Source organism: Pteropus medius, unplaced genomic scaffold (assembly GCF_902729225.1).
Source record: "Pteropus medius unplaced genomic scaffold, Ma_sr-lr_union100, whole genome shotgun sequence".
Classification (NCBI taxonomy): domain Eukaryota; kingdom Metazoa; phylum Chordata; class Mammalia; order Chiroptera; family Pteropodidae; genus Pteropus; species Pteropus medius.
Window position 1 is genome coordinate 1,778,557 of NW_024346667.1, and position 15,938 is coordinate 1,794,494.

Sequence of the window (15,938 nt, forward strand, 5' to 3'; positions counted from 1 at the left end):
TTATCCTGACAGAGCTGGTGTGAGGACGAGAGAGAGAGAGAGAGAGAGAGAGAGAGAGAGAGAGAGGAGAGAGAGGAGAGAGAGAGAGAGAAGCAGATGGTCTGAGGGGTATGCGAGATGGGGAGGTGACAAACAAGATCATCGCTTCTTTCTAGTTTCAATGCCGACACACTCCACACGTGTAGCCTCCTCCAGTGCAGGGTTGAAAACTATGACCCTTGAAAAAGAAGAGTCTGTCACCAATCGGCTTCAGAAGATTTACAAAGGTAAATCGGCAACTCAATTAAACCTACCGTGTACTGTATGAAGCCTTATCCGAACCGAAATGACCTCAGGACTCTGCTGCATCTGGCATCACAGCCCCAGATGTCAGCTTCATTGCTGACCATAGGCACCTGGGCAGATAAAAGTTGCGCGCTGGAAGCATAAGAAGCCACGTTTGAAGTGCCTTCTAATGTGGCATAACCGCTACTGTTACTGAAGGTCCCCTTAGAATATCTCCTACCTACAAAGTAGGCACGGACGGGCCCTGAGAGCAAAGCCCCAGGGCGCTCACTGTGTTGGCTCCCGGTCGTCACAGCAGTTGGCCACTGGGGCTGGAAAGAACTCAGGGCGCTCAGTACAGTTTGAGTTTCTGCCAGCGGGCTGCGTGGAAGGCGCAGCCGTGGAGGAGCCCCGCCAGGTGGGCGGGACGCACTCTGCACGACCGGTGTCGGTAACCGTGCACCAGCCAGCGTTTGAAGCCCCAAGGGGCTGGCAGTGCCAGTGGGTGATAACAATGAATAGGGGGGCCTCTCCTTTCCTTCCTTCCTTTCCCACCTCCCCAGGCTGGCAGCGCCCACCTTTTTTTATTTCCTTAGCATTTCCTTTCCTTGCTAATTCAAAAGAACTGCTGTTTAACCTCCTTGAGAGATGAACAAGTAGGTATGAAAGGCCATCTGATTGCCTCTCCCTCTCCCCGGCATAACCCTGTGGGCACCTACCTGCCTGCTTGAGGCAGCCCAGACAATAGCTAAGGGTCCCCAGCGGACAGCACCTCAAGCTATTAGCAGCCTTTCTAATTCTGAATTGCTCAAAATCTTTTCATCACGTCACACAGAGAAACAGAGCTAGCACTTGACATATCTGAGAGAAATAAAGAAGTTAGTAAAAATTTCTCATTCTTTTAACATCGTCAGGATTCCACAGTAAATATCAATGTTTTAACATCTATAGGGCCTGCTCTGGAACTCGGTATGAGGCAACACAGTGGGGAATTTTGGACGACGCAAACACAGCATTCGGTGCCATTTTATTAAAAAACAAAACCAAACAAAATTTTGCAGTGACATTTCCCGGAATGCACAATCCTTTTCAAATCTTTATAGTTTCTTTTTTTTTTTTTAACCAGTACATAACAACACGATTGCACTTTATTTACATAATAGACTTCTATATAACAAAAATAGCCATGTTGTACGATTGAATGTTTCTGACCATCGTCCTTAATAATATTTCTTCACTAGCCCAGCATGAGACCAACTGCTTATGCTCTCCAAGCACACAGAGGATAGAATAAAGCAAAAGAAAAGTCTGTGTCTCTAATAAAGACAAATCCCTTCAAAGACTTTTTTTTTTTTTTATAACTTCTGTGTATCTCAAAATATAAAGTGCTTTGGAAGAAACAAGGTAGGTGCCTGAGGTGGGGAAGAAGAGAAAGAGATTTATACATATACAGAAAAAACCTACACTGCCTTAACTAATCATTGAAATATGCTTGTGACTTTGTACAGAAGGTGATGTTTGTGTAAAAGAGTTACATAACCCATTACTAATTTTTTTAACACTTAAGAGCTAATCGAAATCCAAAATAAAACTTACCCAAGCAAATGCCATCAGGAATGACTTTTTTGATTTTGAATCGTGTGGCAAATACATCAAAGAAGCTCAATCTCATGATCTGACTATGGAGAGGGTGCCGAATGTCATGACGGGACCACCATACCCGTGACCTGCAGGTGGGTCAGAAAGACCTCACGGGGCGGCTAAGTGAATACCTGTGACATCATTTGTGTTCCAGTGAAAGCACAAAAGTCATGTTTAGGAAGGAAAAATGAATCCACCAGATTTTTTTCTTGCTAGTAGGGAGCTACGAGAGACTGATTTATGAATCTGCGTCTGACTATTTCATCATGGTAAAGTCTTTCTTTGTAGCGGGTGTCTCTTTCAGTGGATAACAATGTGCTATATACAGAGGGGTTAAAATTGTTTTTCTTCTTTTCACATTATTGAACTGGCAATTGCTGGGCATGGCCTGCAGTCTACAAAACCGGGTATCACATATATCCTGCTTGGGAGGCTCCCCTGGCAACTAGAATTATCCTCCTCCCAGTTCATGAACATTTGAAAGACCCATTATTTTTCAGGAAATAAATGGAATGTAACTTTTCACGAGTACAAAATTACTTCAAGTTTTCTAAATATAAGGGACATCCCACTATAAAAATAATAGCCCTCCCACCCCTCCCCCACCCTCCATCTCTTTCTAATTATAAAATGGTACAACCATTTCGGATTACTAACATGAAAGCAGGAAGTCAATATATTATTATGTACATGTACAAAACATGTCAGTATTTCACACCATTTACATTCATATGAAAGAAGTCTATTTAATGATCTTCCTTTGCAATTTGAAAAGAATCAAGTCGAGATAAGTTACAAAACAATCAGGCCCTTGCCTTTTAACTCTGCACAAACATTCCAGCCAGAAGCATCTTCTCGCAAACAGAGCCAACAATATGCTTCAACATTTTGCAGAAGGGCTGTCGACAGTGAGATCTTCGAGGGGAGGGTTCTTCAACTCTTCAGCTGGTGACATTTCTTCTTCTTTTAATAAATCAAATGCTCAGCTACTGAGGAAATTGGATGATAAAAGGCAAATAACTAATTGTTGAGGAAGTGGTGACTCTAGACAAATTAGTTGGCCGAAAGAATAATGGCGATTAATCCAGCAGGGGGCGCCCTGCCCCTTGCAATAACATCCTATCGAACAGTTAAGTCCCGTAGATGCCAATACAAATGCAGACGAAGTCCCTGTCTGTAGTCCTTCTTCAACTGCTCTACTACCTATTAGTACAGGCAATAGTTTGAGATATATATATATTTTTCTTTTCCAAAAAAGCGGGGTATACTTTAAGTAGCTCGTATACATGAAGATTCTTTGGCTGTTTAAAATCGTCACATTCTCCAAGAGAACAATATTCTGAGTTCAGTGAAGCGCTAGATTTGTCTAAAACTTTTGAGGGCAAAGGGGACTAAACACTAGACTTTAAAGATGCTGTGGTACTAAGGCCACGAGACGTTGTTTCAGATTTCTGGATTTAGTTAGGTCGGTCACCAGTCTGTAAGAGAGCCGCCCCTGCAGGCTTCCGTTTCTTCCCCGAGGCAGCCCACCTTCGCTTCTGCTTATGAGAACATTAAGGGAAAATTAAACTAGTCAGCGGAAGGAAAGCGTCCATCTGGATGGTGATCCGTCTTTGGTTTATAGAGCACACATGGTCCCCACATTTTCCCTGCTTCTCCAAGCCCTCCGCTTCGGTGAGGATGGCAAGGCAACGGTCTGCGGAACAGTGACTCCGGGTAACTCAGGCTGAGCTGTCTTCTTCTCAATGGACTTTCTCCCTTGCTCCGTTCAGACTTGGTCACCCGCTAAGAGATGCATATTCTCGACTTATCATATCATCAGCGAATATTTGTCAGGTGGCCACAGAGCGAACGGCTCTGTAGTAAGCGCAGACGTCACAGGGGTTGAGTGATCTTTGATCACTGGGATGCCCGATAAAAGCCACTGGATGACGAAGACCCCATTCCGAGGGTGGTAAGGAGAGATGTGAGTGACCTCAGAAGCGTCTGTGCAGAACAAGCGGGCTTTGCAATCGGAGGGCTCGGTAATTACGGGTCCACATCTAGCATCTGGAATCGCTCCTTTAGTTTTGGGATGATCCTTTAGGGCCATCAAAGGCTCAATGTGGAAGAGTGTGGCCACTGACCTATGGATCTTTACAAATTATCGTTCTTATTACGAGGGGCCTGGAGTTCTGAGATGGGGAGAAAAGCGGGCAAAGGAGAGAGGTGGGGATGAGAAACTCACACCTGCTTCCCAGAGTTAATTTAGTTTTCAGGCCATCCCGACTTTCTTCCTAGTCATGAGCGTTTAACTCCTTAACTCACACACACACACACACACACACACACACACACACACACACACACACACGACAAAACCAGGGGATGGGCATTTACTGGGTGGAGCATCCATGTCCATATCCTGCCCCTCTCCTGATGCCCGGCAGGGTGGAATTCATACTGCCCTTTGCCTGCGTCACCAAATGCGCCCTTCGGTTCTGGCCCCGCAGGAGGGCGGGGGAGGATGAGGGACTTCTGGGACACAGGGCACCGCACGAGGAACCGTGTGTCCCTCACCTTAGGGGGACGGTTTCTGTGTGTCTCTTTTTCGGCCTTAAGGAAGAAGCGGCCTCTTAGAGCACTTACAAAGAGCGAGCTCTGTGCTCACGATGTTAAGAAGCATGGGTGGCCATGGTGCAGCCCACGCATTTTTCTAAGAACTCCTGACTCTGGGGCCCTGTGGTGAACTGGGGAGGTCACAAGAGCTGGAGGCGGAAGATGATAAATCTAGACAGCATTCTGGAGTTGTTTTCTTGTCATTGTTTGCCTAGGAGACTTTTCTGGCAAGGAAGCCCAGGGGAAAAAAAAAAAAAAAGCAACAGCTATAGCCGAACTGCGATAAAATATGAGAAGTGAAAACGGGGTTAGCTCCTTTACAGAGGAAGTTAATTGGCCTTTATAGTAAACTGGCTTTTGTCATCCAAAGCGCAAATGTAGATATTGCCTCACGGTACAAAGAAGGAAACACCGACCACGGTGATCACGATGATGATAACGGCACAGATCTGGAGTCCCCAAGGTCTTTTTGTTCTGAACGATGGGAGGGAAATGTGTGTGGGTGCGGGTGCGGGTTCAAAGAGAGAGACAGGCAGTCAGAGAGAACCAGAGGCAGAGAAGGGAGAGAAACCTAAGCGGAAGCATATGCAATACTCTACCGGAAACGGCCTCCGAGACCTCGGAGACCCCAGCACCACGGAGGCCTGGGCCCTGGCTCCATAGAGGAGATGACTTTCTAGCGCAGATTTTCTGAAAGAGTTTTGATTTAATGGGATTTCTTTGTTTTCAGTCAGGGCGGTGCATTCAACAGATAACTAAATGCCATTTGTTTTGTATGCTCTGCAAGAATTCTCAGCTAAATGAAACTCAGAAATAAGAAAGAATCGTATGTTACACTATCTGTCACCATTTTCAGCTCTGAAACACATGGCAGCCACAGGCATGTCAGGGCACCGACCAAAATAGCCGCTGGGCACCACGGTTTCTGATATGACCAAACCCAGACCCATGATCGTCCAGAGATGTTTCTACCAGAGGGAGGCAGATGCTGAAAACAAGACAAAACGAACAAACCTCTTTGGACAGAGAGCCGTGCCTTCACGTGATCCTCACTACGTGACGTCAGCATAGGTGGGTAGCTGGGACCCTGTTAACTTCCCACTTCTCACACTCTCCATTCTTCCTGCCTAGACGATGCGATGGTCAGTTCAGGGGTGAACCAAGCCCTGCAGACTAAATCAATATTCAGATGCTGCACTCATGGTCAGGGCTCAGTTCCTTCCAAAGGGACTGGCCACGCAGGAGGTAGCAGTTCCTAGAGGTGACTCTAAATTATTCTGAGGGACTGGAAATGCTCCTTTTCTTGTCCATAGCCTCGGGGTGAGGGGGCGGGGGTGCAGTACCAACTTCAAGTTGAGAGTTGTTGGGCTGTGGCCAGGTGGTCATAATTCACCAAGTTGGGGATGGATGGTCACGGGCCCCAAAGACTTTTTCTCATTAAGGCCACACAAAGGTTTGTATTTGGAGTCAATATTTAACTTCCCACCTTTCCCTCCCAAATCCCCCGGGGGGCGCCAGGACTGGGAGAAGGCCTTCTGCCAGCCAGGAAGGACGGCAGCTAGGGGTTGAGGTAAAGCTGAATTACAATCTGGAATTCTGTTTGGCTCCTGAGTGCCACACATCAGTCTGAGGGGTTTGCCGCAGAAGTGAGGGGTATCATTATGTTTCAGCACCAAATCGACAGGGTTTGTGTGACTTTTTTTTTTTTTTTAAACAATCCATCAGAGAAATAACAGTAAACAGAAATGGACAGCACTGCTGTGGTTGGAAAGGCCAAGCCGAAACTTCCAAAAGGGTGGCCTGAATATTTATTCATTACAAGACAGACGGGTCTCTGGGCCTCTCAGGCGACTTGGGTGGAGCCTCGTTCTCTCGGGAGGTAATTAGGTTTTAACCCTCCCCTTTTTTTTTGTAAGGGTCAGGGAATCTTGGGGGACACTGAAGCTTGAGACCTGCACTGCCCGATCGGTAGGTCGTGCGAGCCGAGGTGTGCGGTGAGTGTATAATCCACAACGGCCTCCGAGGACAAAGTGCCGAAAAGAATGCAATGTATTTCACAGATGCATTTCCCATGAGTTATATATTGAAACAATGATGTTGGACTGAATAAAGATATTCTTAGATGATTTTCGCCTGTTTCTTTTTACCTTTTTTAATGTGGCCAGTAGAGAACTTAAAATTATACATGTGACTTGCATTATATTTCTAGTGGACAGTGCTGGTCTAGACACTCGAAACAGCAAAATGCACATCTGCAAATACACATCAAGTCCACATCTACTTCTAGAGGGTTCCTAAGCCCTCTGACGCCCTCTGTGAGCCACTGGTCCCCAGGTCTCGGGGAGCGGTGAGGAGCACTGTGGGAAAAGGGCTGTTTCTTTTTCTTTCGGACCTTTCCATACCGGTTAAGTGTTCTTTTTCACTGCCGAAAGCACAGGAGAATCCCGCAGAAACAAGCCTCAGGTGGGTGGAGAAACTCGAACTAGGCTCAGGGGTTTGTAACAGAACATCCTTGGGCTCAGGTCTGCAGGCCTCTGCTGAGCCTCCTGGGCCCCTCATCGTCCACGCACCATCCTGCAGGGGCTGCTGCGGCCACATGCAACCAATTCCCGATTTACCTCGTCACCGGCAGGACCAGAGAACATGCATCGAACAGAGGCCTATGCCATCCAAAGGCATGTTCTCTCTGGGTATAGAACGTACATTTCTTTGGCTGTTGCATTGTCCTTCTAATTCCACTTGACTTAAGTTAATACCAAAATTTGTTTTGGGCAAAGCTGACTGAAGGAGGAGCAGGTGGCGCGGGCCTCTGCAGACAGAGAAATAGACATGCCTTGAGATGAAGAATCCCACACTGGCAACCAGGACTTGAAGGTGTCCACGGATTGCAAACTCTGTCACGAATGGCGGATTTAAAACAAGGCAAAACCAAACAACTCCAACTGGCACTTAAAACTTCTCTCATTGAGATATTCCTTTTCAGCAACATAGGAGTGCCAGATCTCAAAAGCTGTTATTATATGTTACACGTCCAGTAATTCTGCCCCGCCTCAAGGTAGAAAGTCAGCTACATGTCATGGCTATCTGCAAAACCTGGACTCCCTGGCACAGTGCTCACTGGTGATCTTAAGGCCAGAAGGAGCCTCGGGCGTCACCTGTTTAACTCCTCCACGTTACAGGCGGAGAAGTGGAGGCCCGACAGACATATGGCTCATCTATAGAGGGTTGGTTCCTTACTCCCGATCCAGTGCTGTCTTCGTTCCTCCCTGGATTTCATGACGGGCAGGGCTGGACTCCTAGAGAGACGTGATGTCTCTGAGGATGGCAATCATTTTCCTCGCCTTGCTGCCTACTCAGAAAGCATCGAATAGGAAACGGGTTAAAGGTGGTGAATAAGGAGCACCCCGCGGTCTCCCTGCACGTGCATCCCCCACTTCAGCAGGCAGCAAAGTTTTATGGCAGAACCGAACTCTGTTTTTGGATGAGTATTAATTAGCGTAAGGGGGTGGGAAAGCCTTGTTACCTACGCAGAGAACTCAGCGAGTCAAGCTTCCGTTCCGAGCCAACCACCCACAGGGCGGCATGGCATTTGCACAGAGGACGAGGCGATCGTGATCACCCGGAGAAGCCGTGCACCACCTGAGTCACTCTGCATCGGGAGAGGCTAAATGGATTACAAAACTGCCCACTGAAAAGATAGCGCACTTCTGTCATAGTTACGAAAGAAAAAAAAAAATAAAAGGATACAAACATAAACGGTCTCAAAACACCGGTGGGTCATGGTATTCATCTGAAACCTCTTTTCCTTTCCCTCTTTGTCCCTTCCAGTCGGGAGAAACCCGATTTAGGCAACTGCCATGCGGTACTTTTTAAGACCAAAGTGTCCATCAAATCACCCATCCCCCCTGACTTGGTATCTAGACGCACTCAGGGAACGATCTGCCAAGGCCCACCTAAGGCCTCCCTCCAGGTCTGGTGAGGGGTAACAAGGGTGTTGGAATCAAGGTACAACTTAGATGCGGCTGAGGCCCCACTGGGGTGGACACAAGGCTCAAAGCTGATTGGCTCTCTTATAAAGCCTCCTGCAGAAGCCATTTGAGGTAACAGAGCCCGTTCTAGCCATGGGAAAGCCAGTACTTTAGGAAGATTTCGTGATATCTGGTCTTAAACTGGGCTTGCGGTCCCAGTTACAAGCCCCATAGCCAGGAAGAATGGCCTTGATGCCCTGGAGGGGACTTCTGAGTTCAAAACTTCAGCCAAAGACTGTGAGGTCTGGACAAATGCAAGTGTCTCCCCAAGGCTTCTTCCTTATGTCCCGTGGGCCCCTTACCAAAGCCTGGCAAGTGAGAGGCGGTGCGATGTAGCTGATACTAATGAAGTGGCCTCAGCAGATTCAGGGCTTAGTGCTGGGGTCTCTGGCAACCGGGATTTTCAAGATCCATTTAAAAGAATTTAGATTCTTAATGAAAGCTGGCCTTCGATTGTTTCAGGCGCTGAGGTACTTCCCAAAGCCATGCACACGTCATGCTGAGGTCAAGACCATTGATCTCAGAGAAGGAATACAGACTGATCACAGACTGATCACATCCGGAACCGGTGCTTCTAAACAGAACTCCGTATAAAAGCTGGAGTGAATCAGAGGAAAAACAAAGGAGTGGCCCTACAGGAAACTACACATCGTCTTGAAAACAAACTGCCCAAGACATCAAACAGCAATCCCAAAACAAGAAAACAAGACCTGGGAAAAATCGAAATGAAACTAAGAAGCCCTAACAGTGTCCTTTCAGTCTGTTTTAGGAGCTTCTGGAGTGTGTGTTTACAAGGTCGTGGGAGGGAAAATCAGCTTTCAACTTCCGAGCTGCCGAGGCCATGGGCTGTCGTAGAGATAGAGAAGCTGCATCCCGATGAACGTGACTTTGGATATTGCTTTTCGTGACCGTCCTTGAGCGGAGCGCCCTGGAGATGCCAGGTGTTCCGGAGGCGCGGGCGCCCCGGCCGAGTCTCCGGGCGCTCCTCCCGTCCTTCCCCTGGGTCCTACCGTCCCGTGTGTCTACATTCGCCATTTCAAGATTTCACCTCTTCGCAGTCTTGGTCAGTGGAAAGTTCCACATCGGACAGTCCGACCTCCATGGCCATAATCAGCGAGATGTCGGAGTCGCTGCTTACAGCTGGCTCCTGGTCACCTAGGAGGGAAGAGCAAAGTTCATGGTGAACACCGAGCTATGTCTTTGGTTATTTCAATACAATTGCCTTTTAACTGCTTTTCTTTGAAGGCCCAGAGAAGGTATTAGAAAAAATGGCTATTTTGTAAAACAAACAAACAAACAAACAAACAAACAAAAAACCCCACCAAAACCTTAGAGCCTCATCACACACTATAGCTCCAAATAAATTCTAAGTGGGTCAAAAAGTTGAATGTACACAAAAGAAACTAGTAAACTTTGAAGATATATCTTACAAATATATTCTTCAGCACGAAGCTATATATCTAATACATCTAAGAGGAGCAAGAAATTATACATGGAAAGCAATTGAGCAATTTACAGAAGAAAATAATGATAAATGTACATCAAATTTAAAAAATATTAAAAACATGAAAAATAAGGTTTACAGGTCTATATCTCTCTGGAAATATTTGTAAAAAATTCTCGAAGGAATGCATTTTTAACTTGTTGAGAGCTTTTAAATCAATACGAAAAACTAACAGTCCACCAGAAAACTTGGCATAGGTTATTGTTAGACAATTCCCAGAGAAGTATAATACAAATGACTAACAAATATAAGGTAAAAATGAGCTACCCCTTTCTTTGTTTATGAAATCTTCACTCTTTAAAAAAGACAGCATTCCAATTAAGGGCACATTGAGGTAAGTACTTTGATAGACTGCATGTAGAACTATCAAATTTTCACCCAGAATTTTTATTTCCAGAATGTTTTATAGAGGAATAATCAGAGATACAAAAATATGCATTTAAGTATTATTTACAGCAACAAAACATTGCAAGTAACAAAGTACAACAATAGAGAATATCTGAATGAGCCACGTTACTTCTAAAGGCCTTTTTGTTATAACCATTAAAGTGACACTTCCAAAGAATTTGTAGTTATGTAAGAAAATCCTCGCAGTAATCTGTTAACTGAAAACAGAAGTATTCAAAGCTTTTTATGGAGTGACGTTGACAGAAAGTTAACTAGAAGCAAGGAAAGTAAAAAAGCTAATAAGAGTTGTCTCGAGTTTTGAGATTTATATTTATTTTATTTTCTCTTCTATTTTCTTTTTTCAATTTTACTCCCATGCTGTAATGCACAAATAACATTCATTCACTCAAGACACGATGAGTCCCCACTGCATGTGAAAGATCGTGTCAGAGGCTAGGGATATAGGTGAGAAGAAGACAAATTATTTCCTCAAGGAGTTTACTGTCCAGTAGGCAGGCCAACCATTGGCTTGTCAGTGGGACACGATGGGACACACACTATGCTGGAAGATGTGCCTGGTGCCACAGGAGCAGGTTAGAGGGCTACGTAACCATCTGCTGGGTCAAAGAAGGCTTCCCATGGATGTAACGTCTAAACTGAGTCTTACAAGATAACTCATATTTTAGCCAGATGAACGAGAAGCAAGAATCTTTTAAGCACAGCAATAGCATGTCCAGATGTCTGGTGGTGATAGGGAGCCCTAGATGGATATCAGATCATATTTAAATATGAATGGAACGCAGAGTCCAGCTAGGGAGTATGAACCAGGGAATTTGGGGAGCTCAGCTGCATAAAAGGCAGATTAAACCAGAAGATCTTGTATGTTGCATTATCCTGAAAGAGAAACATGCAATTAAAAGACCAAACAAAATGTCTAAGTACTGAAGAAGGCTGATGGTTAGAATACTTTTGCTCTGATAATGACTGATATAATTTATTTCACGTCGAGGTATGGTTAAGAGCTCATCATAGAGCGATAGAATGCCTTTCCTACAGATCTCGTAATAAAAGGCAGCACAGATAAATCGCCGACTTAAGAGTTCTACAGAGATAGCTCCGTACCTGCACTGGCAGCTTCTCACCTTCGCTCCTGGCTTTTCAGCCACCAGCCTCAGCAGATTGCATGGATTTATTCTTACCGTGGCATTTTCTAAATTGAAATGTGTGAATTAAAAGAAAAAAGGGCCATGGGGACTGGTATCACCATGGGCTGCTGAATTCATGATGCTCTTTTGGAAATTGACTGTCCTGCACAGCTCAGGGCGAAGATGAATTCAAATCAATAAAAATAGAGATTGGTAAAAAAATGGTTCACTTTTTAGGATGTGACATTTTCATCAGTCACATCATCGAATCATTTCGCATTTCAAAACTTTAAAAAATGATCCAAAGACTTTAAAAATTATTCTTTACTGTGCCCTATGTTTTTAATTGAATGTGGTTTAGTCCATAATTTTTTGGGGAGGGGGCAGAAAAAAGGGGGAGGGGGCACGAGAGGGAGAAGGCTACATGATTTTTAAAAGCAACGTTTTATCCTTTAATCAATGGAGATGTTTTACTTTGAGACCATGATAATACAAATGAAAATGTCACCAGAACATTTAGAAGGTTCTCTGTAGGTCATACTAATTGGGGACTGTAAAGTAGCTATTAACACCACAAATGTTCACTGAATGTTACCTCTTTACCTGCAAAGTAACATAATATAAAAGTAATACAAAAATAACAGCGGCCTGTATTGAATTCTCACAGCCACCCTTCGATGTAGGTATTATTAGTTTTACGGATGGAAAACTTCCTTAGTTCCTTCGATACAGTAGTATAATACCCACTTGACACTTTTTTTTTTCTTGTTTTTCACGCATGGTAAAGACATTGAGACAATTTAAATGGGGAGCGATAATGATCCACTTACTATTTTAAAAGAATCGCTTGGTAGGACAAAGGGCGGAGGGAGTGCCGAGGAAAGTACTGTAGCACTAAGGATGAAGATAAGGGGACAAGGTGAAAAAAAAAAAATTAGAAGGATATACGGAAAAGTGATGGACTGGACAAGGGCAGCGAGAGAGGAGAAAGTAGAGCGTAACTCCCACATCTCTTGGGCAAAACAGGTACCTTTTACTGAGCTGGAGGAACTGGAAGCTGAATCGGTGGGGACCGATGAAGAGTTAAGTTTTGCAGACGCTGTGTTTGAGGTGCCCGTAAGAAGCCCGAGGTTGCCGTGGAGTTGGCAGCTAGATTCAGGAGTCTGCAGTGTAGAGGAGAGGCCCTGCCTATCCATAAATTTGGGAGACTTCGGTGTAGAGAAAGTATTTTAAACCACGGGAGCAGTGAGGTTTTATAGAAAGACAACATTGGGCGCAGTGTCCGGGAGCACCCGAACCTACAGCCAAAGGCGCAAACTGGTGCCCGGACATAATTTTTTTGGCTTGCGTGATGTTATGTTCCGTTCCCCTACCCCCGATTGTGAATTAGTTACCATTATTTAATAGTCTGTTTATTTTACATACAAATTTATAGTTGAAATTTATTTTCGAAAAAGAAATGTCTGGCAACACATGCCCAGTTCCCAGGTGGAGATCTTTGCGGGGGGAGCTGCGTAAAGGCTGCCCCACTCAGCTCAAGGCAAAGAGGCTTGAGGACACTATAGCCGGCCAACAGTTTGCTGCACTGGTTCATGTTACTTGCTTGGCCTGTGCAGACATTTGAGTTTAAAAATCTCATTTTTAGGGGGAGGGTGGAAAAACAGCAGAGGAGGATAGACTCCCAAAGAGCCTGAAAATGGCCAGAGAACATTGTGTCACTCATTCATTTCCTTCTTTTCTTTCAAATATAGTTTTTTGTTTGTTTGTTTCTTTGTTTTGCCTTTTTTTTTTTTTTTTTTTTCGCCTTTATAGGCACTGACTCACAATCGACAGTCCATATCCAAGGAAATGAGATACTGTGGATTTTACTGGATTGCTGGGGTGGATTTAAAGACTGATCCCAAGTCATCAAATTCTCAGCTTTGAATCTCTTCATCACAGCATTAAGGAGCATCTGATTAGATGGTGAGCAGAAAATACTGTTTTTAAATAAGGCCTAGTGATCCATTTTGTTGATTCAGACTGCTTTCAAATATTTCCACAATTAATTCCAAATAAATTCCATCAGTAGCCTAACTGTGGTTAACCAAAAAATTCTTAGTGGTGGCATTTGTTTTATTAATTCCATTTAGTCCATACATCATTAATATCTTTGGTTTATCTCTTCCCTTTTTAATACATAAAATGTTACCTAAGCAGTCACAGGTTTCCCTTTGTGGAATAGGCCTATCACCGCTATGGTTCTGCTGTGGGTCTGACATAACTATCTATAAGAGTGTGCCTGGTGGAAGTAAACTGGGAACGCAGGAATCTGAGGTCTGTCCTGCCCGTCATGGGCACACCTGGCCTGCCTTTATCACTTCCCTGGCACAGGGCCATGCCTTTGTCAACATCACCTTTCAGAACCCTGCCATTGCTAAATAGAGCAGTCAAATTGAATCGAGGCTCCTCTCTGGCCATGTAGGGCTCAAGCTTCATATTTTATTAGTTAAGAATAACAACATCAATGCTTATTGAGTACTTACTACGTGCCAGGGACTATGCTCATTTCTTTAAATAGATTGTGTAACTTTTCACAAATAACCTATGACATAGGAAGAATTATCATCTCCATTTTCAGGTGATATCAGAAGTGAGATTCTTAACCTGAATATTAGTAATCTTTCAGGAGAATCCAGGTATCTAGAATTACAAACACACTTTTGAAGTTGTGTGCATGTCTGCATTTTTCTGGTTGCTTTCACCGGATTCTCACGAAACCAGAAAAGGCTAAGAACCACTCACATAAGAGCTTTTGCATCCTGGGCGATGTGGAGAACACATTTTTGTATGCAACAAGAGTGGCTTGGCTTTTTCGTTAATGTATATTTCGGTTTTCGTGTGACTGACTCTGTGTCCTATAAATATGACATGACACTTATCACATGAAGTCACTGCTTTCCTTTTAATTGTTTCCTTCTAACGGTTATTCAAAGCTAAAACAGAAAATTATCCTTCCCAGAATGAGGTTTGACATTTACTCTACTGCCTGTCTTATGAAAGAAGGCACAGAGCAGCAGCAGGCTGGAATAAGGCCTCCTTGTTAGCAATTAACAAACGTTGCCCTCGGAATAAATGTTCTCTGTGTTGAGAGAAAATAACGTGGTGACGAATATAATCCCCCAGGTGTCCTGATTCTCCGGCCGGTTCGGTGTTCACATGCTGGGACCTGCTCCGCATCGCATAAAAGCTTATTTTTTCCCAATATACTTGAAACATAAGGTTTCAGAGAAAAATGACATCCTTCTGTCCACTGCTCCTGATGCTTATCTTCTTAAAAATAGGACATCATTTCCAATCACCCCTGTGTTTTATAAGAACGCCGGAGGGGAGATGCTCAGGCAGACCGGCTGACCTACGATGCTGCTGTCTTTCCATCTCCTCCGAATTGAGCATTCTTAGGGCTGGGGGACTCTGCCTATATACTCCCTGTCATAGTCATAGTGGGAAAGTTAAAGTCATAGTGGGAAAGTCATCGTGGGAAAGTTAATTAGTTCATTAGATTTCAAATGCAGAGTGTTTCCAATAAGGGAATGTATTCCTTTGAATTCTTTTGCTTAACAAGAATTTCTGAGGAGATAAGCTTCTGATTGGGTTTAAATTTTCCTTCTTAGGAGTAACTTCTGCTGTGTGAATGGCAGGCCTCTGGGTCACTTTCCTCAGAGGCTGTGCAATAATATTAATAATAATAGCTAGGATGTGTTGACTCCTCCCTACATGTCAGGCATTGAGCTAGGCAGTTACATACGTTATGTATGTTATCCTCACAGTGACACTCTGAAGTAGGCATATGATTATCCCAATGACTGATTCACATTTTACAGATGAAGTCAACTTGTCCAAGGTCAAGTACATAGAAAGAAACAGAAATGGAACCTCTACCTACCCAAGTGAGTGCTGTTGATGAATATGCTATTCTGGAATGGCAGAACAACTTATTTGGCTCATAAGTTGTTCTCATAGACATTGCTCAGCCACCTTTGAGAACCAAGTGTTCCAGGCTTACGATATAAATTCATCCATTTGGCCAAGTGATTCCTAAAATTGTTCTGATATAACTGGCACTTTTGCTTTTTTAACTTTTTGCTCCATAATTATAAAAATAAACATGATGAGCTCAAATCAGGGAAATTCTTCTCACTTTTCAGATGGGGAGGTCTAAAGCATTGTTTTTATTTTGCTTTGGTACAGAGGGATTTCCTGGAAGTCCGTATATTATATTAAATTAGATCGCATAGTTGTGAATTCACTGGGCTTTTATCTCTTCATCATTGGTTTTCTTTCCCTGTGACACTACACTGAGCAGGAGAAAGATTTTCTTCAATGGCTCAA

General features: G+C 44.1%; 1 protein-coding gene across 1 annotated transcript in view; it reads right to left on the reverse strand.

Annotated features, from left to right (window-relative positions):
* Nucleotides 1-1,274: 1,274 nt before the first annotated feature.
* Nucleotides 1,275-15,938, reverse strand: part of RNF150 (ring finger protein 150) — a 181,170-nt gene continuing 166,506 nt past the window's right edge. Inside the window, exon 7 of the mRNA XM_039875831.1 lies at nt 1,275-9,686. Within this exon, the coding sequence (XP_039731765.1) occupies nt 9,568-9,686 (119 nt within the window). The 3' untranslated portion in view covers nt 1,275-9,567. The remainder of the gene's footprint in view (nt 9,687-15,938) is intronic.